We start from the raw sequence: 27,586 nt of genomic DNA, 5'->3' as shown, positions 1-27,586 counted from the left end.
GAAAATCCTTAGCATTCTCAGGACGCTGATCAACGCATTGATTTGATCCGCTGTGCTTTTGAGCGCCGTAGAGTAAGGCTGTCGTCAGCAGGTGCCCACGTTAAACACACCGGACGTTATACTAGGTGAATGTAAACTACGATGTCCTCCTAGTAAAGCAATTGTAAATGTTTGTTTTGCTTTAGACAATATTTACAAACAATAAATGTAAATGATCCTGAACAAGAAACTTTTGTTGATGTAGTAGTACCACTTGAACCAGTTGAAGGAAACTTCAGTGGAACAGCAGCAGATCATCGCCAAAGACAAAATATATGTAAAATATATGTATGTACATATATGTAACAAACTATAAAATAACTGAATTTAATTTTTAATTGCAGGAAATACGTTTTTTTTTATTTTGAGTATTTAAGTTTTTTTAATTCCAATTCTTTTAGGTTTATTTCAATTTTTTCTTTGTGTCGCCTATTTTTTCATTATTTTCTTCCTTCTTTCTTCTTTCATTTTATATAGCGCCAATTTTTCTTTTTTTAGTTCGTAAATTTTTCTGTTATATCTTGAAATTTCATTACACACCGAATTAATATTTTGCATAATACCGACAAGACTTTCTTGCGTTTCTGCTTGTTTCTCCAAAGCCTTCATACGCAAATTTTCGCGCTCCTCCACTCTGCTTGTAGGTGCCTGCCTAGACGTAATGCTAACATTTCCAGCCTGTTCAGGCTGAACCTCGACATCTTACAGATGTGTGTGTTCTTCTTCTAAATGCAGTGCTTGCAAACGCGGCTCCGCTTGGATTCACTGCCTGCTGAAAGCTGAGCAACTCGTCCACGGCCTGCTCCAAAGGTGTTAAACTGCGTTGGTTGTATGGTCCTCCTCCTGTGGCTGCAATATCTTTTCGATTATCTGCAATTTTCCTTTTTATGCTGGTATTGTCACTGGCGAAGCGAATGCATTGGTGAGTCGAATGTTTTAGGCGAAAATTCGCCATGTTCATATTGTGACTGGCGAATGAACACATTCGCTCAACTTTTTTGTTGCCATACTAAAATAATTGAGAAATGTCACACGAGTTCATCCGAAATTGACATTTTTGACGTATTAAAACTGTAAGCGTAAAGGAAAAATGTCCGATTAACATATCGTCGTCAATATCGCCGATGTTAAAATTGTGCTGCGTCCTCAGATTTTTGGCTCATGGGAGCTATCAGCAAACAGTGGGAAATGATTTCCAACTAGGTATTACACAGCCCACTATTTCGTTGATTTTTAAAGAAATGCTTCCAATATTGGAATCCACTCTGTGCAGTGTCTGGATCAAAACAGACATAACTGAAGAGCAGAAACGAACAACAAGACGGAAATTTTTCACCAGATCAGGAATTCCAAATGTGGTTGGTTGCGTTGATGGAACCCATGTTGCAATTATTGCTCCATGTGAGAACAAGCACTTATATATGAATAGAAAAGGATTTTATAGCATAAATGTGATGATTGTAAGTAGCAACTAAATAAATAAATTATTACTTATTATTATTTCGTCCTAAAAAATTAATTTTTATCAGGCATGCGATAAGGATATGGTTATACGGTGTGTTGATGCAAGATATGGAAGATCTAACCACGACTCATTTGTGTGGAACAATAGCGCTTTAAAAACATATCTGGAGCAAACATACCAAAGAGGAGATCATAATTCGGTTTACTTAGGTAACTACAATTTATATGTGTATGTACATATGTACATAAATACTAAAATTAAATATATTATAGGTGATTCTGGTTATCCACTACACGAGTATCTATGGACGCCTTTCCGAAACGCTTTACCAGGAACAGTAGAATCAAATTTTAATAAGAAACATGCAAAGGCAAGGAACGTAGTTGAACGGACAATTGGAGTGCTGAAATGCCGTTTTCGTTGTATACTAGGTGAACGTAAACTACGATATCCTCCTAGTAAAGCAACTGCTATTGTAAATGTTTGTTGTGCTTTACACAATATTTGCAAACAATATAATGTGAATGATCCTGAAGAAGAAACTTTTGTTGATGTGGTAGTACCACTGAAACCAGTTGAAGGAAACTTCAGTGGAACAGCAGCAGATCATCGCCGAAGACAAATTGCGAATGCATTGTCATAGTATAGTTGCATCCCTAAAATATATGTAAAATATATGTATATATACTATGTAACATAACTACAATAAAATAACTGAAATTAGTTTTGAATTGCAGAAAATCGTTTTTTTATTTTGAGTATTTTAATTTTTTTAATTCCAATTCTTTTAGTTTTATTTTAATTTTTTCTTCATGTCGCCTATTTTTTTCTATATTTTATTCCTTCTTTCTTTCTTCTTTCATTTTATACAGCGCCAATTTTTCTTTTTTTAATTCATAAATTTTTCTGTTGTATCTAGAAACTTCATTACACACCGAATTAATATTTTGCAGAATACCGACAAGGCTTTCTTGTGTTTCTGCTTGTTTCTCCAAAGCCTTCATACGCAAATTTTCGCGCTCCTTCACTCTGCTTGTAGGTGCCTGCCTAGACGAAATGCTAACATTTCCAGCCCGCTCAGGCTGCACCTCGACATCTTCCAGATGTTCTTCTTCTAAATGTGCAGATGCAGGTGCTGGTGCAGGTGTAGTGCTACCAAATGCGGCTCCGCTTGGATTCACTGCCTGCTGCAAGCTGAACAGCTCGTCCACGGCCTGCTCCAATGGCGTTAAACTCGGTTGGTTGTATGGTCCTCCACCTGTGGCTGCAATCTCCTTACGATTATCTGCAATTTTCCTTTTTATTTTTAACTTATAGTCCAACCAATCCTAAGATATACACAAATTAATACAGATATGTACATATATGCGATCAAAATTGTTTATTCTTACCTTATTCCATTCGCTGCCACTACGTATTGGAGGACCGATATTGTTTAACTCTGAAGCAATTGCTTCCCACAACTCCATCCTATTTTTTTTTTTGTTGCCAAACGGCGCCATTCCTCTGGCCAACTCAGGATTTCCTTCCATCAACTTCACCAATACCTCAAATTGCTTTTGAGTAGTTCGTTTTATTCTGAAAATAATTAAATTTTTAGTGAATTAAATACAATAAATAAATTTTTAAAATTTTACTAACGTTTTCTCCATTTTTAATTAGCTTCTCGAATCAAATAAACGTTCGCCAAATTGTGACAGTTGAGGCGAAGCGAATTTTATAAATTCGCAAGTGGCAATACCAAATATTCATTTTCGCTAGTTCTTTCGCCACTTCGTGGCGAATTTACTATGCGCTCGCTGCTCTTCATTCTCTTTGCTGGTGACAATACCAGCTTAAATTCAACTTTCTTTTCATTTCAAAAAGAATGGACCACAAATAGTTCTTACAGGAATATGTTCAAAACCAAAGCCGTTTTCGGCTTTTGCAGCAAGTATTCTGCGCCCTAGGCTACTCCACCAACAGTAAACCGAAATACACGTTATAGCATTACGTATAATACTCGCCTGGGGGCCCAGCATGTTTAAATTAGTTAAGCCTCCACCCCTACCCGGAAAAACTGGCTGATGACACCACAACTCAACCCCGTACTCACCACACCTAAACACCCACCTCTGGCTCATCGTTACATCGAATGCGCCGTGGACAATGCGCAAAGGGCCACAAATCTTCCGCAGAGCTCGCAACGTCGCCTCATCAGATGTTGTCATCGTCCATGACTCTGCACCATATAGCAGTACGGGAATAATTAATGACTTATAGATTTTGGTCCGAAGTAGCACCTGTTGGCAAGAGTTATTCTGCGTTCGATTTCGAGGCTTACAATGTCAGCTGTTGCTGTTAATACTGGTTTCAAGATAGACGAAATTATCTACGACTTCGAAATTATGACTGTCAACAGTGACATGGGAGCCACGTCGCGATTGCGACGACTGTTGTCTTTAATGCCCTCGTCTTGCCCCATTTGCTTCGCTTCCTTATCTATTCTGGAGAATAGTACGTCAGCAGCTGCACACTCTTATAGAGGATGGTACCTTTTTTATTTCAGTATTAGTTTTTTCGGGGATACCAAATTCAGACGTTGCGGCATAAAGGCAGCTCCTTTTCGTGCTGTCAAAAACAGCTTTGAAATCGACGAAGAGGTGGTGAGTGTCGATTCTCTTTCACTAGTATTTTCCAAGATTTGGTACATTCAGTGTTCCCAACTTAGGGGTTTCCCCCCAGATTTAGGGGGTAAAAAAGTGAGATGGGATTTTTTTAGGGGTTTAAAATTTTTAGGGGTATTTTCAGGGATTTTTTCACTCCTTAATATTTTTAAATTGATAACATTATTATTTTTTGTTTTATAAGATAAATATACAAATGGCTGTGGTGTAAACCAATGTAGCCAAAAGAGACATTAATATTTATTTCTCGACCTACCGACTCAGAACGACATCTAGTTCGTAATTCTACAACCACTCTGTGGTGACTGGCGGCAATACTGGCGCCTCTGGCGGTTATTTTATAGCCTGTGCATATGGCGGCGTATGTTGGTATGTTTGACATTAGCTTATGTCAGATAGGATACCGCCAAAAAAGTAGTTAAGAATATTCTTACGACAGTTGTTATTTCAATTTTGGTTTGTATTGTGTGTCGAAAATAAATTTGTTAAAGATGCCGAAGGACGATAAAAATAAAAAAACGTACAGTCAGAAGTACACGAAGATTTGGGAAACAGATCCAGACCTAAAAAGTAAATAGATTTCATTGCATGTTTGTAATTTATAAATGATCAAGACAAATAATTCAATTCAATATTTATGATTTTTTATTAGAGTACCATAAGCGTCATCTAACTACTGCTGTACGGCAGTACTCGTTCTTCAATAAAATTAAAAAAGGTTTTTTTTATATAGTTAGGTATACAGGTAGTTGTTGGAGTTGGGTGAGCTGGTCAGCGGTGTTGGTGATATTTGACATGTTATGACTTTTTCAAAATTTATTTCGGGTTTAGACATTATGCGTTATTGATTTTTTTACAAACCGAATTAAAACATGTGACGCAACTAAACTTACTTTTTCAAAGTAACCATGCTAAACCTGTCAAATTGTTTGATGATTTGTTTTTGTTATACAAAAATTTGCTTAAACGACTTGTTGTTCCTTCACAATTGGAAAAATTGGTGAACTCTGAACTGGTAGAATATAATTTCCAGGAACATCTGATGCATTCAGCTTCAATGTATTTTGGTTTTGATTTTCATACCATATCTCAAGAACTTGAGGAAAAGGATCTGTTGGATGTCAGAGAACGATGCAAGACCTTTTTATGTTCTCTGGCCAAGCAGATTCAGAAAAGGCTTCCGGATAATTTATCATTGTTGAAAACTGTTGCTGAATTGCACCCAAGTGTTGCTACATCTCAAGTCAAACCCGATATAAAACCAATATTAAATTACATTCAGCGAACTCATATATTTCACCAATTAAGCAATAGAATATGGACAAATACCTCTTCTTCAGCTGAAAATATCTCAAAATTCGGATTAGCATTTGCCACTGTTCCAATTTCAAACGCTAGTGCGGAATAGACTATCCATTAAAATGTTGCAAAGCATCTTGATGGTCCGATTTACATTAAATCGAAATGATGGATCGTGTACAACATTTAATCCATCCAATAAAATGTTAAAATTGTTTAATGTCAATATGTACGATTTCAAAAAATGTGAATCTTCAGATGAAGAAGAAATATTTCATATATTAAATAATTTATAATAAAAATACTTTTGAAACATATTACAACATATTATTTCTACATCATTATGTATTTACTATATTTACAGTGGACGCTCTATAAAGTTACGGTTTTAAAAGTTTCCTTCCCCTCAAATTAGTTCCCCACTCTATTTCATACACTCAAAGAAATTGAGAGGAAATTCACATTATCATTGGCTATTGGTTACAAATCTCTCGTCTCAAAGTCCGTTTTTAAAAATTACGCTACTCCCGAAAGCGTAACTTTATAGAGCGTCTACTGTAAATATTTTTTAGGGGGACAACTCAATAATTAAGGCGATTTTAGGGGTTTTTGACACAAATTTAGGGATAAATATTTTTGAGAGTTGGTAACACTGGGTGCATTGTTGATTTGCCAAGGTCTAAAGCCACACCTATAACGTCCAATTAGTTTGTTTACGGTGGGCTTTAGTCTTTCACACAATTCCCTTGATAGAAGCATATATGCGATGTTGAGGTGGCTTATCCCACGGTAGTTGGCGCAGATTGTGGGGTCTCCTTTTTTATGGATTGGGCATAGCACACTTAAATTCCAATCGTTGGGCATGCTTTCCTCCGACCATATTGTACAAAGAAGCTGATGCATGCTCCGCCGTGTTTGAATAACTCGGTTCTTCAGGCGGGTAATTGCTATTCGAACTTCTTCATGGTCGGGCAATGGAACGTCTGCTCCATCGTCGTCGATTAAAATCATCACCAGCTAGAAATCTACTGCCCAGTTTGTCGAAAAATATAGTAAATTACTATTTACTTATGTTGGAACGCGAGGGTAGTGTGCGGTTATGACAATCCCTACCACTATTAATTTTGTTTACATGTGGTATGAAAATCTGCGTTTTGTTTATTATTCTTATCGAGCATTGTTATCATCACTTTGTGTGTTTGTGTCTAAGATTGCAAACCGGTTTGATGTGTTTTGCCAGCCTCCGCTGTTACTGACGTTTACAACGTTCTCACTAACCATTATGTGGGGGTTTTGTTTTTGCATTTTCGCTTTTTATTACACACGATAATATGTTTACAAAAATGCAAGGACAAAAAATGCAAATACACTTTTCGACTATACTCGCACTACCTGTAATCGCGTTCACTACGTTTTGTGACCGCACTCACTGAATTCAGGATGGGAACTCGTTGAACTGGTAAAATATTTCGATTGATTCATAAATAGCACGTATTTAAAAGGTTCTATAGTAATTTAACTTAGCCAATGGCTATATTGTAATATAATCTAAAACAAAAAATGCGTTCATAATGCAAACTCAGATAAGATTTGTGTTTGTGTTTTTTTTTTAATTTGGCAAAATGACGGTGGTTTAAACAAAAAGTGTCGAATTTGGCCCATTTTTTCGACAGTTTTTCGTAGAAAAAAAATAGGGAAATTCCAAAAAAAAAAAATAAAAGCTTCCATAGCGCTATAGCGAATAACGTTAAAAATGTTCTCTCCAAATTGGAACTAGATAAACTCATATTAAAACTCTTCATGTGAGAGTGGAAACCGTTTTGAAAAACACCATTCTGAGTTTAAAGATTGGAGTTGCAACGTTCCCCACTCTGTTTTCTTTCTAGCGACCTTAATAATTTGAATTTCGATTTCAAAAGTCGAGAGAATGTTTGTTATAGTGTATCCGATAATGCAACAAAAAAAATCGATTTCTCGAAAATTTCATTGACGATCCTTTAAGTGCCAAGTGGATAAATATTTTATTATTATCTATCATGTATTTCGAAATCAATTATTCGTTTACTTTTCAGATTTTTTTTCTTAGTTTTGGCCAACTTCTGATTTATTAATCATATTCTTTCCAAAAGGTTGTTAAACAAGAAGTTGTCGAATAAAATTTCATATATTATTAAGTTGTGTACAGTAAATAAAAGATTTTATTTATTGAAAATCATATAGCACTTAAAATACCAATATTTAATAAGTCTACAGCATCGGTGAATATTGATATTGGGCGATGCTTTTAAGATCACAGATTAATCTCACTAGTTTTAAAATGAATATAAATTCTAATAATGTTTTTTAAATATTTCTTAATTAATTTTAAGGCGCTTATCTTTGTACAATGCTAATTATAATGTTTGACATATAAATATTTAAGCGTAAATTCATATATATAAATTTGCGAGTCATTAAATTTATTCTATCTGGTAAGTTTTATTATATGTTCGAAATTTTTAATTGAAATTGTTATTTATGCTGTTCCGATGATGTGTATCAACCTATTTTCTATCGCACGATAACACAGAGCGGGTTTCTCTTCACGTAAATGGATTCGATAAGTATAACTTCGCATAAAATGGCCAACGTGTATACATTTTCGTTCCCTCGGTCTAGAACAATATTGACGTGTAAATATAGGATTAAATATATGTATAAAATTCAAATGCACCATAAAAGTATAAAACTATGAACCCCTTGATAGCGCCTTATCCATAAGATACCATGGTAAAAAAACGCTAATAGCCACCGCCGCAACACATGTAGCACAGAGTGCTATAGTTGAAGTAATATTACTAGCAGAATATCCGCCTTTTTTGTATTCAATATCTTCATGGGGATGTTTCTCAAATTCCATTACTTCAACATCAAAACGAAAACGTACTTTAGAACTGGGAGACTCCTTCCGCCAAACCAAGTGACCCGACGACTCACGTCGCTCCAAACTCCATTTAGGTTCCTGAGCTGTAAAGATTTACAAATATTTGTTAACCAAGTGTCTCTCAATAATTTCAATATAAATACATAGTATAAAATAAATATAAATTTGCTGTCCCTACGTCCCTTTGTATGCTTAAATCTTTAAAACTACGCAACGTATTTTGATACGGTTTTCTTTAATAGATAGAGTGATTGAAGAAGAAGGTTTATACATACATGTATGTATATTAAGATTCATTAAATAGTGAAGAAATATTGTTATTTTTGAGGTTTCTAATGTTTTTTCCGCCATCGAATTTAATCAGGAGGACTTCCTATTTCCAACGGTACCTTCAAATCGCGGCGCCAAAAAAATCGGAATTGTGCCACCGCACAGTGGTTCCATTTGTATGGAGGATAGCGACAAAAATAGTTAGAATACAGATACTGACTTGCAATATACACAGCATATTTCTGTTCATGCAAGTACGATATTCTGAAAAAATCGCAATTGTATAACGCCCACTTTTCATATTCTACATATATAATTCTAACGTTAAAATACCTGAGCAAAAAAAAATAAAAATTCCTTTACGTAATTAGTCTTCAAACAATTCTATTGTAGTTTTTAATAATGCGCTTTTCTTTTTGCATGACAATTTTCGTTGACCTGTAATAAATGGATCTGAGCTCAACAATAACATATTAAGTAAATCCGTATTTGTTGCAATTCGAGAAGTTTTCCTCGTATTTTGAAGCCTATACCTCTTAATATCCTTGTTTTTGGCTTCCGCAGCTTCCTCTGATAGTTCTCCAATGGATATTATTGCACTTTCGATGACTTCGGAACCATGCACTAGGATCTTGTGAACTGAAGGTGGAAGATAGAACCAAGGGTACTTCTCTACAAGCCCTTTAGCAGTTTCAAGTGCGAATTGCTTAAATTTGTCCGCGTTTATTTTATATCCTGATGACATAGCTTGCAGTAACGCTGCACATCTTAGTATGAGCTCTTCGTCAACGCCCGTTATTTGAGAAGCCAAACCAGCATTATTAAAAAAGCGTCTAGCCGTGTTGCCATCGTTTGACGTCCCACTACCTCCTGTTTTTGGCATGTCCACTATTAAACCCATTTCTGATCTAAACTTATTTCTAACTTCAATTTTTTTTCCATGAATTGAGTTTTATCTTCTGTCGACCTAATTTGCCATTTTTTGATATCTAGTCTATACGATACATGAATGAAATATTCAAAAAATCGAATATGTGAATGTAAAGGTGATAAACCAAACTTATAATGTTCTTTGTGGACGGCTTTTTGTAGACATTTATCTATATCGTTTCATCTCTTTTGATTTGGCTTGGCATATGTAACACTTAGCAGATGATGTTTGACTTAGTGCATTGCATACTTTTCCATCAACCATAGTCAGTTGCAATTTGTGTTCGACGTTTATTTTCTGTCCAGATCTTAAATATTCTGTGCACTTCAACATATCAGCAGTTGGGCGACCACGTTTACTCGCTTTTACTTCTTCTTTTTCAGATGGCAAAGATAGAGTTTCGAGACTTAAGGTAACAACCTCTTTGTAAGAGAGCCAATCCGAGTAGTTTCTTAACACGTCTGACTTTACGCGATGGTTTTGTTTCCACATCACCCCAATGCGTCTGCATAAATATTTTACACATTTCAGTATATCATCAAACGGGTGTTCGTCACCTTCAAAACCTGTTTTTCTGACTATATCTTCAAAAACTTCTTCAAAAACTTCCTGACCTTTCGTCGTATTTGATCCATTTTTGGAGCACCAAATTTCAAAAATATAGGAGCGAGAAAATATGCATTGATGAGACGTTCCTACGATAAGAAATTTAAAAAATAAAAATCTCAGAGAGAGAGAGTGAGACAACAACAACTAATTCTACATTTGTTTATTGACATTACTTGCAAAACCAATGCAATAACACGCAAAAAAAAACAAAAAAAAAAAAAAAAAAGTTAGGTTAGTTTAATGAACTTTATTTAGAAACCTGCAAATCCCTGCACATGAACTTAATATTATTTTAAACTATATACTTGTATCAACATTTACACACTAATCCGGTCATTGCATTCGGTTGACAAAGTTACTAAATCTCCAAATACATTTAACAAAGAACAACAAAACTGAATCAAAAAGACACTTCATTAAAATTTGTTATTCTAAAAACAACAGCACAATTTAAAAACTTGTAATTACTGAAAAATAATACTATTACCATTTACTTTAATTTCCATTTTCAGTATTTTTATTTGCACACTTTTTTAAATTAAATTTTTGCAGTTGAATGTACCCGTTGCTTTCGCTTTTATTTTTATCAACTATTTCTGTGCAAGGCCGTACATTTGTTGCCTTCACTGAAGAAGTTCCGTTAGAAATAATCAAAACAAACTCAAAATACATAACTTTGATGGCATAGGCAACTATTTATTTAGCTACAAGCCCAGTATATAAACATAGACTTTTTTATTTTTGTCGTATGGGAGGAACCACCGTGCACCGCTGGAATCTAGTACTACAGATAACCATATTCCGGGCCACAGCGAGTCGATCAGCTTCAACCCATTTGGGAATGTTTCATCATGGAAGCTGAATATACCGAACGTTGTGGCAAAGATACCTTCTTTACTCACCCCGGCGCTAAAATCGCCAAGCACGATTGCCGCAGGACAGATATTGGATATGTCGGGGTCTATTCTATATAAGTATTAGTTTAATCTACTACAGTATCCAGAACGAAGCTGCGCAAGGGTCACTCTCGTCTCTCGCGGCAACTCGAGCTCTCCGTCTGCAATGGGTTTTGGTTTGACTCCAAGTCCATCGCATTTCGTAGACAGTGGTGATGTCAGCCTTTACTTTAACGAGGACATCAGCCAGCTGGCCAGCGGCACCTTCTCAATTAAGATACCGCATATTTCAGGTGCATGACCTTAATTCGCAATCTTTAACGCGTTTGCTGTGGTCGTCATCAAAAGGGGAGTTTCTCTTCCGAGGCTGTTGTTTCATTTGTTCGCCTTCTCACTTAAGCTCGCCTTCAAACGGATGTTTTAGGCTACCCAGAAGATACTTGGTCTAAGACCGAAATTCATGAGCTGCTTATGCCATTCAAAAAAAAATCGTTTCTGGCCACTCCCAAGTGAATGGCAATCAGAAGACTTTCCTCACTTACGTGAACTTCTACACATGACTCTATCCTTCATTATCCTGTACTTAAACTAATTGTGCAATTAAACGAATATAGATTAATTGATTCCCCGGTTAATTGCACTAAAATTAGGCAATTTCTGAAGAAAAATTATCCGGGGGATATTGAATATACATTTATTATTGCTTAAACTTACATACGGTGTATAGAAAATTTGTAAAAGTGTTTATGTACATATATATTTTGTAAAAGTATAAATCAAAATATTTTAATTATTAAGTCTAAATACACGCACATTATGAATATGTATGCTAATATAGCGGAAAGCTAAACAAACAAACTAAACTAAAATAAGTAATTGTAATATTATACTCATGGAGTTTTTTTTATGAGTTCTTTTTGTAAAGGGTGTCCCAAAATTTACGCTAAATTTAAATTTGCGCCATTTATATAGTAAAGTGTTGATAACCCTTAAAAAATATATCAATAACTGATAGTTTAGTAAAATGGAGCATTACACTTAAAACGAGTCTTCAAAAACAAGTAAGTTCATTATTCGACGAAATCGTGAATGAATTACAATCAAATTTGGTATTTTTGATATTATATTATAGGTCATTTAGTTTAATAACTATATTTTACTTTCCGTCAGCGAAAGGATACGGAGTGTTTCCACCCGATTTTATCCAATTTAGGCGCTCTCTGCGCTTGATAGGAGAAAAATGTAATAGCGCATTGAATGGAAACTTGAAATAAAAACATGTGCAAATTTAATTTTAATGATAAAATGATTTATTTTCAATGACAAAAAAAGATAAGTTCAAATAAATTATATCTAGTTATCCAATCATACCATATCTAATCTACCCAACAAATTAATTATCGTAAAACAAAATATTGGTAGATTAACTTACAAAACATTGAACATTACAAATGAAAGTCAGCCGCTTTGAAAACTAGAGTAATATATATAAACTTGACAAAAGTTCGAATGAATATACTCTTACAGAAAATTATATTAAGAAAACGATACCATCAGCAACCATTACTTGATTATCTTCAGTCATTTGATGCATGGCAGCTTCAATTTCAGAACTTGAGAATTGTTCAGAATTATTTTCATTGATAGCGTTTGTAATTCGTTCTAGAGATAAACTCTGTTCCCTAGCCTCCCGGAACAATCGTTGCAAACTATGTTTGAATATGCTCAATCTTGTATCTGATATAAATGGAGTTATATCTTCACTTGTATGAAGTGTACTTTGTTCGTGCCGTTGAGTGGCCGCACCAACAGCTGCTGTAACCTTTCGACCCGTATTATTTGACTTTCTTGTTTCACGCCGTGTTAAATCACCTGCATCCGGTTGAGGTGCTTCAATTTCTTCATCAGTATCATATGCAGCACTTTCCGTTTCCGCTTGTAATGTTTCTGTGCGAGTACGTTTACTTTTCCTGGTTGGTGATTTCTGGTTTTCATCCTCATCAGTTGATGCTTCCCCACGTCGTCGTTTGTTACCTTTTTCTTTTTCTAAGACTTTCTTAAAATATGCAAACTGCACCAATTCTATTGCACTCTGTGCGTCATCTGCGGTTACAGTTTTTGACAATCTAGCTCGAGCATGTGCTGTGGCAAGTCGTATAAGAGTTTCTAATGTTCGAGCTGTAACTGGTTGAGTACGAGCAACATCGGATTGCACATTTTCTTGAGAGCGCAAGGATGAATACTCCGTCGCAATAACTTCACAAGCTTGTTCGCTTAATTTTGGCTTCATGCATTTTGCAATATGAATATATTTACGCATAAAATCGACAGACAAAATTTTTTCTTGCCGCTTTCTCGACTTACCATGAAGCAATGGGTCATATTTTTCAAAGATTTCTATTTCTTTTTTCTGTGAATTGTAGAAAAATTAATATATTTTTTCTTATATACGAAAATATGTGCTACCTCATCAGAATTTGCAGTGAATGATAAGGAATCTGCATACGAGCTACCCATTGAAAGAGGTTCACCATCTGTTTCCTTTGGATTACTGAAATACACAAAATTAAATTAATCAAAAACAAAACAATGTCTAAAATATGTTACCGGTAACGGTGCATACGCACAACATGATCCGAAATCATTTGGTCAATATCGCTATCAATTACGTCCAACATTACGAATAGTAAATCAAAACGAGAAAGAAGCGAATCTTGAAGGCCAATATTTTCCATTGGAGTTTTATATTGATCATACTAAAAATATTTTTTTTTTTAACATTGGTTGCAAAGATTTTTATTTTTACACTATTACCCTTCCATAGACTGGATTTGCGGCCGCTAGTACTGAGCAGCGTGCATTTAAAGATGCATGTATTCCAGCTTTTGAAATTGTAACACGTCCTTGTTCCATGACTTCGTGAATTGCGGTACGATCAATGTCACTCATTTTGTCAAATTCGTCAATACAAACAACACCCCTATCGGCTAAAACCATTGCACCTGCTTCTAATCTGCGCTCACCAGTTTCTTGATCAGTCGTAACAGCTGCCGTTAAACCTACTCCACTTGAACCTCGACCTGTGGTTGGTATTGCCCTTGGCGCTGTATTTAACACATACCTCAATAATTGGGATTTCGCTACACTGGGATCTCCAATAAGAAGGACATTGATGTCCCCTCGCAACCGAGTACCATTCGGTAAAACCTTTTCTACTCCTCCTAATAAGAGGCATAAAATTGCTCTCTTAACGAAAGAATGTCCATGAATAGAAGGAGCCAAACTCTTAGCCAACAAATCAAAAATATCATTATTTTTGGCCAATTTTTTGCATAAGATGATGTCTTCACGGCAAATAAGCATGTTACTATCTTTGCTTAAGAGTGAAATATTGTTTGCTAGCAAGACAGTACGGAATGTGCCAGAAGTATATCCTCCAAACTTTCCTGGCAGACAGCGATAACTTCCCACTATCTGAACACGATCACCAGGTTTGCATCGATCAACCATATCGTCATCACATATAATATCAACCGATCTAGGTAATTGACCTGCTGGTGCTTTTTCAGGCATTTCTTGTATCGTAACAGTTTGATGATCTTTATATACCGATAGCCCAAACTCAGTTTCTAACAAATTTCCCTCATCATCTTTTGTGGGATAGACAGCGCTGGAGGGAACTGCTTCAAATGAAGTTAAATCTGTATATTTCCTTTCCATAACTTTTTTCGTTGCTGGACAGTAGTGAATACTGCGGACCACTTTCGGATGTATTAAAGAAACCTTTGTGACAATACCTTCAACACAAACTAAATTCCCCAAATAGCTAAAATGAAACTTATCAATTTTTTTGCCTAAAATAATAGAAAATCTTACATTGAAGTTAAGGAACGGGGAGTAACATGCCGATTCCCAAAACAGCCTTCAAATCCAACAAAAAAGTCTTCATGTTGTTTTGCATAGGTAGGATCCACCGTTGCAACGTATTCCTTCAGAGCTCTTCCAAACGCTAATTGCTCATCACATGCATTTGATAGAAGCCCCTGAGCTCGTTGAGGATTTTTGCGTTTCAGATCACTTATGTTAACGATTAGTCGCCGCCCCTTCTCAGCAATCATATCCTTAATAAGTCCCGAATAAATTCCTTGGTCCTCTTCATCATCTAAAAAATCTACATATTCTCGCTGTATGTCCCTAATATAATGTTCAGCATCCGCCATAATTATTGGTATAAATGAAAACTTTGAGTTAAATAAATCAATACCACACCAACGTTCTTCAAAACATATGCCAAGCTCCCGCGCTTTAAATTTTACGATTATTGTGTTACCAGATTATACAATATAATAATTGCCACATTATTACTTGCGCGACTGATTTCTACACGATCAATATATGTACATCATGCAAGTATTTATTCAAAATAGCGGCTTTTCAGAAAAGTATTATAAAATTGTACTTAAACATTCGGTTATAATCAAGACTTTTTTGTTTTAATAAAAAATGTCATTTTTGGAGGAATTAATGGTAACGGTTCAGGAGAGCGGCTTTAAATACTCGTTTTTAACTCTACTTTACGAATATGTTTGGCGTGTGCCTTTAAATCCAATATTTTCTTTGTTTTTATCAAAAAACATCGTATTTCCCGAATTGAAAAATTCACTTTTACACTTTACACGTCTTCAGATGTTAAAATTATACTTTCTATAAATTATATACACGTAATTATTGATGTTGTTTAGTTAATCAATAACAGAAATTGGGTTTTATGTTATTTTTATAAAATAATGAAAATCTTCACAATCACCTCACTTCAACGAAAATGGCAAGGTTATATTCGAATTATGGCATCACTGTCGTAAATTCGAATGACCACTATTGATTAATGCACTGATCGTTTTCGAATTATCGATACTCTCAATATTCGAAACTGATCGAGAATTGGTAAAAATGAGAAATTCTTCTTCTTTCTGCAATAATTATGAATTATAAATTTTCCTATTATGTATTTCTCATTTTTACCAATTCTCGATCAGTCTCGAATATTGAGAGTATCGATATTTTAATTTATTTTTATTTTTCCAATTATTATTATTTTTCTATTATATATCTTTCATTTTTATCAATTCTTGTTGTCTTATATATTTAGATATATTTAGAGTATCGATATTTCGAACCCGATCACTATTGGTCAATTGAATATCGAACAGTAATGCCATTTATAGCGTAAATATAGTGCAAAATCGTAATATTTTTTATTGTTTTTATTGCAAAAAAACAAAAAAAATACATAACGCGCCATATATATTCGTAAATTGGAATTAAAAACACGAATTTTAAAACATTTCCCGTGAAAATTGGTGGACGTTTTCGGAAAAGCCGCTCTCCTGAACCTTTACCGAATTAATATATATCGTCACCTAAAATGCAAAATAGCGTAACAACATTTTCGAAAATTTACAGTGGCGTGAATGTAACACGAAATAAAATGGAAAAAGAGGGGAAAACAAATTTAATATTGGTTAAAACTGGTTCATATATTAGCGCAGAATCTGGAAATGTTGGACATATGTAATATTATGTATGCAATTTGAAGTAGTGATTCGTAATCAATAAGATACTCAATTCCAATTTTTTTGATGATACGTTATTTTGCATTTCAGGTGACGATATGTAATTACACTATTTTATGATGTTATAAATATACTTCCAAACATTCATTTACACATTTCTATTGATGTTTTAAATCAGTAAGACCCACGCTGTTGATTTTTATGTTTTTTTCTTTGATAAATAACATGAAAAACTTTACAACCCTGCAAGACAGGTATCTTTTAAATTTTATGGTATACTAACCAAGAATGATAGAAACAAGATTGCACAATGCGCATGTTTGCTTTCAGACAGCTGTTCTTGCTGACGTCACGGTTGACTTATTATTCGCCCGCGCCTTTGAATGTGAAAGAAATTTGCAGTTTGAAATGACTAATTATAGCATTTTGATTAAAATAATTTTACTTTTATAACCAAACACTCTTGCAGGTTTAAGTTCGCGGAGTCTAACGAAGTTGCTACCTAGCGCTTTTCTCACGTTAACCAGATTAACCCCTGCAGAGGCTAATGAACGGCAGAAAAGGATGGAGTCTCGTTTAAACCACTGTTTTTTATCCTAATTGTAATAATAATCTTAACTAACAATTAATTCCATTTATTTATACGCATGTATGTATGTTTATTATATTTTTGCAGGCAATATTTTTCAACGTGTGTCAGTTGATCTAACTTCCGCTGATCCAATTGAAAAAAATGATGACTTGAAGATTCTCAACAACGACGGGCCTGAAAATTTGGCAGGGTAGATCTGCCACAAACTTATTGAAAACAACCCCGAAATTTGTGCCAATTCAGAAAATTGTTCGTCTTATACTTGGGTGGATCACCTATATGAAGGAGGACTCTCATAACCAATAGATATGAAGATGGAGCATATGAGAGGCTTGCAAGCAGTATTTGACGACTTAAATGGTACTGATTTGCATATGTATATGTACAAATTACGTCCAGAAGCACTTAGAATTAAGTAATTTTGTAAATTGTAGCGCAAAAGTAAAATAATTGTTTTTCAGAGCTAGAATGTATTTCAGGATTCGTTCCTTAAATAAAAACTTAATTGAAAATATGTACAGCAAAAAAGGAAATTAAATAAGAAAATAAATTGATAGTTGGTCACAAAATATTCATAATTTTTATTTGCATAAATGTGTATAGTTGAAACAAACACAGCAAAGATACAAAATTAAATAATACAACGAAAATACCATGAAATGAATATGTAGGTAAATGTTCACTATAAAATATTCACTTATATTGATATCTTTTATTAATATTCATTTATATTTAAGTTAACTTTTGATGATATTCATGTTTTTGTATGCCTGCAATACAAAATTGATTCTTATTGCAAAGAAAAACAAGTAACTGAAAATCAGCTGATTGTACGTTGGTCAACCGTGACGTAGATGCGCAAAACGAACAAAATTTGAACTCGTCATTGCGCAATTTTGTTTTTATCATTCTTGTATACTAACTGTTTCGATGTACGTACTGCCTGCGGAGACCCGATATTTCTTACGAGGCATGTCGACAGGCAAAAATTATGGTATACTAACTGTGTTGCCTGCGGAGACTACTTATTGTTTATGTAATACAATATATTGCATACAAATTTGTATGCTAAAGTGCTGACCACATTGATCGCGACACGACATGGCAGCGCGACAGTGAAATGGCGTCGTGAATCCTACTACATGAACATTTGTGAGAAGGCAGCGACATGACAATGGCCGGCATGTACACAAAACAACACAGCTGTCCGTTTTGTAAGTATACAATTTCGTTGTGGCCATACTAATAACTTGCATTTCATTGAAATTTACATATTTTGTTCAAAGTGAAATTTTTTATGCAAAAAATAAGTAAATAGGTAAATGTTTTTATTTTAAATTATCAATTGTTATTACAAATGGTGTAATAGAGCTATTTTATGCTTTTATTTGTAAAATAACGTCAGGTTTGTTAGAGCTTTGAATAATTTTACATTTTACATATAAGTGGCATCACCACTCTACCTCATCTTTCTACTGCCAACTCTACTGTCGTTGGTAAATATAAAAATATATTGAAGTCAGAGATAAAGAGATCACCAACTCGCCCGTCACTGGAAATGTGAGAACCGCTAACCTACCGAACTTTGACAGTTAACTGGAATGGTAAGGTTTTGACGTTTTGCAATTGGAATGACTGGAACGGCCTGATTGAAATTATACCAAAAATACATGTGAACAGAGGAATTTGTTGCCGCTGTTCAAGATCGCTCGTAAAAATTAAAAAAAAAAATGAAAATCAAAGAAAATGCGAAATTTAAATATGTATATTTCATGAAACGTTTTGCTATTTGATGCATAGAATAATAAATTTTCAATTACAAATGATTTAAAACGTTTATTAATTGAGAACTTACAGGCTTAATTCACCTTATTTAGTAGTGAAACGTCAAAAGTTAGTGGTTTTAATATATTATAAGATCATAAAAAAGGATTTAAGTATTTTCGCCATATATTAAAAGTCCAATAGTCGTGCAACTGTCAAAATAACTGTGTCCTTAAGAACATGTGTATTCTAATATTTGACATATGTCGCTTGCAGTCTGTAGCGCTCAATGTGTTCAGCACTTAACCCCGCATCTCATCACGCTTAAGTTTATAGCGGGATTCTGTAACCAGTCTCTAGTCTCTATTTGAGACATTTTGAGGCAAAGTCTCAATTTGAGACTAGTTACTATTCACTAAACAGTCTCTAGCGTTGGTCTCAAAATATTGAGACCTGGTAGTTAGCAGGTCACAAAACTAAAAAGAACTCTTGTCTGCCATTTTGAATATACTGAATAGAGATCATCATAGATATTAATCGATTGTCGTTTCTTTATATTTTGTAAGCAACTCGAACACGAAAAGGTTAAAAATAAACCAATTTTACATAAATTTCGTAAATATTATGAAACAAAGTCAACATATATTTTTATTTTCATTGATAATTATGTTTTTAACTATGTTATAGAAAATTTAATATTTGTTATCGACATATTTATTTTCATTCAAGTGTAAAAACATCTCTGAATAATGAAATGTAATAGATTTTGTGACTGTTACTTATAGTGCCCATACACGAGCACACAAGTGCTTTCGATCGGTATGAATTCGTTTGCCCATACACGACACACAAATCCATTTTGCGTTCGTTCTTCACAGAGTTAACATGTGCGACAGGCAAGCGGAACATTTCTTGGAATTTATTTCTAATGTAGCATTTTTATCTATTTCATTGTTTTTCGTTAATAAGTTATTCCAACTTTTATTTTTCTTACACTATGTATATGTATGAGCGCTTGGGCAAAAAGCGAAAACTTTGAAGCGTGATTTCTCGGTTTTTCATTTTTACGATTATTCTTAATTGGCGGGCAGGATAGAAAAAAAACTAAACGTCGTATGCAATTAGGGCAAAGTTTATTATCATTGACATAAAATTATCTTATATTTAAACTAAAAAAAATATTAAGAAAAGTCTAGTTCTAACATATTTTTAAACAGCATAAAGCAACATTTTTTGGTCAAAAGCCACTATTTATTAAATTTTTAATAAAATTTTAAATTTTACACTTTTTTTGGAATTTTCTTAGTTTAACTAGAAGATAAATTAATAAAAAATATGAATCTCTTTGAATTTTTTGTTTCCGATAGAAATTGCGTCCTGCATCCTGCCCGCCGTCCGAAAAATGTACATGAGAGATGCATCGGGTAATTGCTTCCCAAAGGCAGAATATCAAAGATTTCGTATCCAAAAAGATGAAGAAAAAGATTTTTTGTGAAAGATGTTCAAATATATAACTATAAAGCCTAGAAATTTCGCTTGTATCAATTATTTCTTTCCCTCCCAAAAAAATCCTCAAAAAAATCGATTTTTTGAAGCCTCGAAAGCAGGCTCTCCCCTTAACAATTGCCATTGTCCGCGATCTTCACTGTTCGGCGACACGAGAGAAATGAGATTTTGTGCGCCGACAACGCCATACACGATAAACATGTTCGCGCACCGATCGTAAAAAATCAAACATTTTCGCGAACATGGATCGGTACGCGAACAAGCCCATACACGATAAACCGCAAGCGCACACATACCGATCGAACGCACTTGTGTGCTCGTGTATGGGCGCTTTTACAGAATAGCAATATCATCTCAAGTCTCAAAAATTGTCTCTAACTTAAAATCTCAAATTTAGAAACTTGAGACTGTCTCAAGTTACAGAATCGCACGGTTATGGTATACTAACGGGGCATCTCGACAGGCTAAAGTTTGTGGCATACTAACTGCCATTGCCGTTACCAAATCTGTATGTGGGCAATTGTTATCATAACATAATCATTTGCGAAAAGGCGTCGGGTAGGTAGGTTCGAGCTGATGTGACACATATTTTGAGCTCTTGAATTGTTTAAATTTTTATATGGATGAAAAAAAGTGGAAATATACATTTTTCTATAAATGCATATGTTACAAAAAAAAGGATTTCATATTTTCGGACTATAATAATTGTAGCTTAAATTTTATATATTAATTAAAATAATAAATTTAATATGAGCAATGATATTTTGATTTATGCTTGTGTAAATTTATTAAATTTAAGACTTCGTTCATTCGCCAATCCATTTTGTATAATTTTTTTTCAAATTAACAATATTAAGCTAATATTAATTTTTTGGAAAAACGTATTAAATTTGAAGCTCATTATTAAATCTCTTTACAGTCTGTTAAGGGTAACAAATACTTTTCTTAGCGCATAGCTTTCCTATGTGTTATGCATGAAAAAGTATTTGTTACTCAAATTTCTATTTGTGTTATTATTTTTTGTTAGCAGTAACATACATACATGTAAACATGTTAGCGCGTTTTTTCCCTATATGTTAGCAGTACCAAACAAATTTTTACTTTGATTTCCACGATATGATATTTTATTTACCGTCCATTTGTTACTTATAACAAATTTGTCGGTTAGCATATTTGTTACCGTTTTCCCAGTTTTAACTAGTCCCCAAAAATCCATTTGAACTCATTTTCAAAAATAATTTTGATAATATATTCCTTTTTATTTTACTATTAACTTTCACACTTAAGATAAATATTAAAATGAATTAACAACTTAAAAATATATTTAAAAACTAAGCTTAAAGTTATGTATTGGAAATTAAAATATCCTTATACAACAAATTTACAAGAAAAAAATAATAATTTCCTTATTACATACGTGCATTTTTATACTCTCGCAACAAAGTTGCTAAGGAGAGTGTTATAGTTTTGTTCACATAACGGTTGTTTGTAAGTCCTAAAACTAAAAGAGTCAGATATAGGGTTATATATATACCAAAGTGATCAGGGTGACGAGTAGAGTTGAAATCCGGATGTCTCTCTGTCCGTCCGTCCGTCCGTGCAAGCTGTAACTTGAGTAAAAATTGAGATATCATGATGAAACTTGGTACACGATTTCTTGGCTCCATAAAAAGATTAAGTTCGAAGATGGGCAAAATCGGCCCACTGCCACGCCCACAAATTGGCGGAAACCGAAAACCTATAAAGTGTCATAACTAAGCCATAAATAAAGATATTAAAGTGAAATTTGGCACAAAGGATCGCATTAGGGAGGGGCATATTTGGACGTAATTTTTTCGGAAAAGTGGGAGTGGCCCCACCACCTACTAAGTTTTTTATACATATCTCGGAAACTACTATAGCTATGTTAACCAAACTCTATAGAGCCGTTTCTTCAGGCATTTCCATATACAGTTCAAAAATGGAAGAAATCGGATATTAACCACACCCACCTCCCATACAAGGGTTATGTTGAATATCACTAAAAGTGCGTTAACCGACTAACAAAACACGTCAGAAACACTAAATTTTACGGAAGAAGTGGCAGAAAGAAGCTGCACCCAGGCTTTTTTTTAAATTGAAAATGGGCGTGGCGCCGCCCACTTATGGACAAAAAATCATATCTCAGGAACTACTATACCGATTTCAATGAAATTCGGTATGTAATATTTTCTTAACACCCTGATGACATATACGAAATATGGGTGAAATCGGTTCACAACCACGCCTTCTTCCAATATAACGCTATTTTGAATTCCATCTGATGCCTTCTCCGTGTAATATATACATTAGAAAATGAAAATACAATTCAATACTCAAAGTACACAAAATGATCTAATCTAATTAATTTTACAGTAAAATAAAAAAATATGTATATTATTATCACTTTATCATGCGAGAGTATAAAATATTCGGTGACACCCGAACTTAGGCCTTCCTTACTTGTTATAATAATATTTGTGGGATGTCCACAATATTTATACTCTCGCAACAAAGTTGCTAAGGAGAGTATTATAGTTTTGTTCACATAACGGTTGTTTGTAAGTCCTAAAACTAAAAGAGTCAGATATAGGGTTATATATATCAAAGGGATCAGGGTGACGAGTACAGTTGAAATCCGGATGTCTGTCTGTCCGTCCGTCCGTCCGTGCAAGCTGTAACTTGAGTAAAAATTGAGATATCATGATGATACTTGGTACACGTATTTCTTGGCTCCATAAGAAGGTTAAGTTCGAAGATGAGCAAAAGCGGCCCACTGCCACGCCCACGAAATGGCGAAAACCGAAAACTTATAAAGTGTCATAACTAAGCCATAAAGAAAGATATTAAAGTGAAATTTGGCACAAAGCATCGCCTTAAAGGGGGGCATATTTGAAAGTATTTTTTTTGGAAAAGTGGGAGTGGCCCCGCTCCCTACTAAGTTTTTTGTACATATCTCGGAAACTACTATAGCTATGTCAACCAAACAGGAACTACTCTACCGATTTCAATGAAATTCGGTATATAATATTTTCTTAACACCCTGATGACATGTACGAAATATGGGTGAAATCAGATCACAACCACGCCTTCTTCCAATATAACGCTATTTTGAATTCCATCTGATGCCTTCTCTGTATAATATGTATATACAATAGGAAATGAAAATACAATTCAATACTCAAAGTACACAAATTGATCTAATCTAATTAATTTTGCAGCAAAATAAAAAAATATGTAAATGACGGATAATGAAATCTCGATTATCACTGAGTGAAAATGATGAAAAATGGCGGTTCGTCAAGCTGACAGCTTATCCAGGTTTTGGGTTGCTATATCTATGCTTTTTGCAGAGTTGCATTTGGGGTTGCCACATTACTTTGGGGTTGCCACATCACTCCCCCCTATCGGGAAGACGAAAGCGTACTCGACGACCAGATTTGGTTTGGTACTCTTTGTGTTGAACTGTTTGATTCGACGGGGTTTGGTAATCTTCGGCGACGAAAGCTGCTTTTAACCGTTCGATGGTAATGTTTACGTCCTTCCCTCGGATTTTGACTTTGAAAAGTTTGTCGCCGCGTTCGACTACGGGAAATGGTCCCTCGTATGGTGGTTGAAGAGGTGGACGAATTGAGTCATTTCGCACGAAGACTGATGGTGTTGAGTGTAAGGTTCTTTTCTTCGAATGGTACTTGCGCTGAGTTGTGACTGCATGCGTATGCGTAAATTTTCGACGAATTCACCTTCATTGGCATTGTGCGTATGTTTTTCGGCAAAGAACTGGCCAGGTAATCGAAGTGTATTTCCATAAACCATCTCTGCGGGTGTCGCCTTTAAATCATCTCTCCATGAGGAACGAAAACCTAGAAGGATGAGTGGGAGAACTTCGACCCAGTTGTCTGTCATGTAGCATTTTATCGCTGCTTTTAAAGATCTGTGCCATCGCTCTATAATTCCGTTTGACGCGGGGTGATACGCAGTGGTACGTAAGTGCTTGATGCTTAAAAGTCTGGAAAGTTCTCGGAATAGTGTAGATTCAAATTGTCTACCTTGATCGTTTGTTACTCTACTCGGTACTCCAAATCTAGCTATCCAGTGCGTGTAGAAATTGAAAGCAATGGTCTCTGTCGTCATGTCTTCGAGCGGGAGTGCCTCTAACCATCGAGAATAACGATCGACTATTGTCAAACAGTATCGATAACCCTTGCAAGGTGGTAATGGTCCGACGATGTCCATATTTATGTGGTCAAATCGTTGCTCTGGTAACGTGAATGTCGACAACGGTGCTCTGTTGTGGCGCTGCACTTTAGCTCTTTGGCACGGGATGCACTGCCTGGACCATAAGCGGCAATCTTTTCGGAGACTAGGCCATACAAATTTTTCTGCAATCAATTTAGTTGTTTTAGCGGCGCCGGTGTGTGCCATGCTATGTATGGAGTCGAAAGCTGTTCTACGAAACGAAGGTGTTAAGTACGGTCGGACTTGGCTGCTGCTTACGTCACAAAAGATGTTTACAGCGGCGCCTGGAATCGTGAAAGGTTTGATTAATAGGCTGGTATTCGAGTCTTGTAAGTTTTTGAGCTCTGGGTCAGACTTTTGACTCTCCGCAAGTTTGACGAAGTCGATGGTGCTTGGAGTATGTATGGCGTCAATACGTGACATTGCATCAGTTACTACGTTTTCTCTTCCGGGGATGTACCGAATGTCTGTTGTGAATTGTGCGATAAATTCCGAATAACGCATTTGACGCGAAGATGCCATTTCAAGCTTTTGCTGGAACACATACTGCAATGGCTTGTGGTCGGTGAGGATGAAAAATTCTCTTCCTTCTAGCATATGTTGAAAATATTTGACTGCTTTGTATGCCGCTAATAGTTCATGATCGTAAGTGCTGTATCTTGTTTGTGTTTCAGTAAGGCGTTCGGAATAAAAACCTAGTGGTTGCCACTGGTCGTTGTCGTGTTGTTGTAGTACAGCTCCTACCGCAGCTCCAGATGCATCCACCGTCCAACTGAGTTGCGCCCTGTGTTTTGGGTAAGCGAGTAAAGTTGCTTTGCATAAGTCGTTTTTGCACTGTTGAAATGCCTCCTTTGATTCAACTGTCCAATCAACTGGCGATGTGTCGTTTTTCTTGTTCCCTTTTATGAGGTTGAATAATGTCATTTGCCTTTCTGCGGCGCAAGGCAAGAATCTGCGAAAAAAGTTTACCATACCGAGAAAGCGTCACAAATCACATACTCTCGAAGGTAGGTTGAAATTTTGAATTGCCCGTACTCGTTCTTCTGGGGGTGAAATTCCATTGCTGTTTATTTTGAAACCTAAAAATTTAACTTGCGACCGACCTACTGTGCATTTCGAACGGTTGTTAACAAGGCCGTACTCGCGTAGTTTTTTAAATACTAACTGTAGATGATGACGATGTTGATTCATATCCTTCGTCGATATCAAAATATCATCGAGGTATGGCCAGGCGAAGTCGTATTCGCGGAAGATGTGATCCATGAATCTTTGGAACGTTTGACTGGCATTCCTCAAACCAAAGCACATGAACGGAAATTCAAACATGCCGAATGGCGTTGTCATTGCAGTCTTTGGTATGTCGTTCGGCTCCACAGGAATCTGGTGGAAGGCCCGACGCAGATCAAGTGTGGAAAAAATTTTGCAACCATGCAGGGAATGAGTGAAATCGTGCAGGTGTGACAGGGGGTACCTGTCAGGCCCGGTGACGACGTTCAGTCGCCTGAAATCCCCACAAGGCCTCCACTCGCCGTTTTTCTTCTTTGTCATGTGCAGCGGGCTTGCCCATGGGCTGCGCGATGGACGACATATGCCTGCGTTCAGCAAGAGTTGTATCTCGGCTTTTGCGACTTCTAACTTCTCGGGAGATAAGCGTCTCGGTTTAGAGAAGACTGGTGGTCCTTTGGTGACGATATGGTGCGTGACAAAGTGTTGTGGTGTTTTGACTGGTCTTCGAATTCCCTGAATAAATCGTGGAACGGCTGATAATCTTTGGTGTAAGATAAATTGGGAACTACCTTTTTATTTGTTGATACTCGTATTGAACACAGTTTGCTGGTGTTTGTGACGTCGTCGATGAGTTTGCGTTGTCGTAGGTTGACTGCTAAGTTGAAATGCGATAGAAAATCAGCTCCGATGATGGCTTGTGACACGTCAGCCATGATGAACTTCCAGGAATATTGGCGGCGTAGACACAGATGTTTTTGTCCGGGCATCTACGTTGTTGTTGCGTCGGTGTAACTACGCTGACTTCAGCTCCCGTGTCGATGATTAAGTTTATTGCGGATTTTTTCTCTCGAACGATTAAGCGGCGGTTTTTATCGTTGAGCCTGTCGTCGACCGCCATTGATGACAGACTAATTAGTTTAACTTTTTTGCGCAAGGGCTACGACATTTTTTGGCATCGTTACAAAATTTGTAATGACACCAGCACAAACCACTCGAATTGTTGTTTTGCATACCGGAACGTGACGGAGGACGGCTTCTGCTGCGACTTCTAGGCCGACGATTTATGTTCGCCTTTATTGAGGCTATCTTTTTCGTGATTTCGGCTAACTGCTGCTCGATGCTGGATTGATTGCGTATTGCTGTATCTGGAGTTTCGAACACGTGTACTTGTGGGGTGTCGCTAACCGCACTTATTTTGTCCGCGAGCAGGGCAACTTTGTCGAGCGGTTCGTTGCTAATGGAAATTATTAGTCGCATGTTGGAAGGTAACCGACTCATCCAAATGGACTTTAGTATATTATCGTTGATCTCGCTGACGGCTAGACTTTGCATTTTGCGCAAGAGCTGTGATGGACGCATATCACCGAGCTATTGTTCCTGCAGTAGCTTTTTTACTCGTTTTTGCTCCGAGTCCGCGAATTGTGTTATTATACGATTTTTTAGCGTGGTATACAGTTCACTGTTCGGTGGATTAAGAATTATGTCGCTTATTTGGGCTAGCACGTTGCTTTCGATCGCGGCCACGACGGTGTGGTACTTTGTTTTGTCGCTCGTTATACCTGCCGCAAT

At 35.8% G+C, this 27,586-nt stretch overlaps 2 protein-coding genes and 2 long non-coding RNA genes across 4 annotated transcripts; 1 reads left to right on the top strand and 3 right to left on the bottom strand.

Annotated features, from left to right (window-relative positions):
• Window positions 1–2,091: 2,091 nt before the first annotated feature.
• LOC120780364 lies at window positions 2,092–2,973 on the bottom strand. The gene is made up of 3 exons (XM_040112654.1): window positions 2,896–2,973; window positions 2,440–2,832; window positions 2,092–2,160 (listed from the first exon to the last, which is right to left on the bottom strand). Exons 1-3 carry the CDS (start codon window positions 2,971–2,973, stop codon window positions 2,092–2,094), a joined length of 540 nt encoding a protein of 179 aa, XP_039968588.1.
• A 4,666-nt stretch (window positions 2,974–7,639) lies between these two features.
• Window positions 7,640–16,907, bottom strand: LOC120780323. The gene is made up of 3 exons (XR_005705861.1): window positions 16,824–16,907; window positions 8,183–8,475; window positions 7,640–8,123 (listed from the first exon to the last, which is right to left on the bottom strand). It is a non-coding gene; the product is annotated as an uncharacterized LOC120780323 (long non-coding RNA).
• LOC120780324 lies at window positions 10,793–17,697 on the top strand. Its single transcript, XR_005705862.1, has 3 exons — window positions 10,793–12,159; window positions 17,141–17,273; window positions 17,348–17,697. It is a non-coding gene; the product is annotated as an uncharacterized LOC120780324 (long non-coding RNA).
• LOC120780322 (DNA replication licensing factor Mcm3) lies at window positions 11,714–15,526 on the bottom strand. Its single transcript, XM_040112613.1, has 5 exons — window positions 14,975–15,526; window positions 13,913–14,924; window positions 13,706–13,854; window positions 13,565–13,649; window positions 11,714–13,508 (listed from the first exon to the last, which is right to left on the bottom strand). Exons 1-5 carry the CDS (start codon window positions 15,316–15,318, stop codon window positions 12,630–12,632), a joined length of 2,469 nt encoding a protein of 822 aa, XP_039968547.1. The 5' UTR covers window positions 15,319–15,526; the 3' UTR covers window positions 11,714–12,629.
• Window positions 17,698–27,586: the final 9,889 nt, after the last annotated feature.

This window comes from Bactrocera tryoni, unplaced genomic scaffold (assembly GCF_016617805.1).
Source record: "Bactrocera tryoni isolate S06 unplaced genomic scaffold, CSIRO_BtryS06_freeze2 scaffold_25, whole genome shotgun sequence".
Lineage (NCBI taxonomy): Eukaryota > Metazoa > Arthropoda > Insecta > Diptera > Tephritidae > Bactrocera > Bactrocera tryoni.
Note: the sequence above shows the minus strand (reverse complement) of the source record. Positions and strands in the feature narration are given on the sequence as shown.

Bases quoted from the DNA above. Each gene is read 5' to 3' on its own strand.
- LOC120780364 (XM_040112654.1), bottom strand. From the start codon at position 2,973: ATGGAGTTGTGGGAAGCAATTGCTTCAGAGTTAAACAATATCGGTCCT. The intron at 2,833-2,895 runs GTAAGAATAAAC...TGTATATCTTAG, and splicing joins GTGGCAGCGAATGGAATAAG to GATTGGTTGGACTATAAGTT. The intron at 2,161-2,439 runs GTGTGTAATGAA...CATATATTTTAG, and splicing joins TTCTGCAAAATATTAATTCG to GGATGCAACTATACTATGAC.
- LOC120780322 (XM_040112613.1), bottom strand. From the start codon at position 15,318: ATGGCGGATGCTGAACATTATATTAGGGACATACAGCGAGAATATGTA. The intron at 14,925-14,974 runs GTAAGATTTTCT...GTTTCATTTTAG, and splicing joins CCCCGTTCCTTAACTTCAAT to CTATTTGGGGAATTTAGTTT. The intron at 13,650-13,705 runs GTAACATATTTT...TGTGTATTTCAG, and splicing joins GTGCGTATGCACCGTTACCG to TAATCCAAAGGAAACAGATG.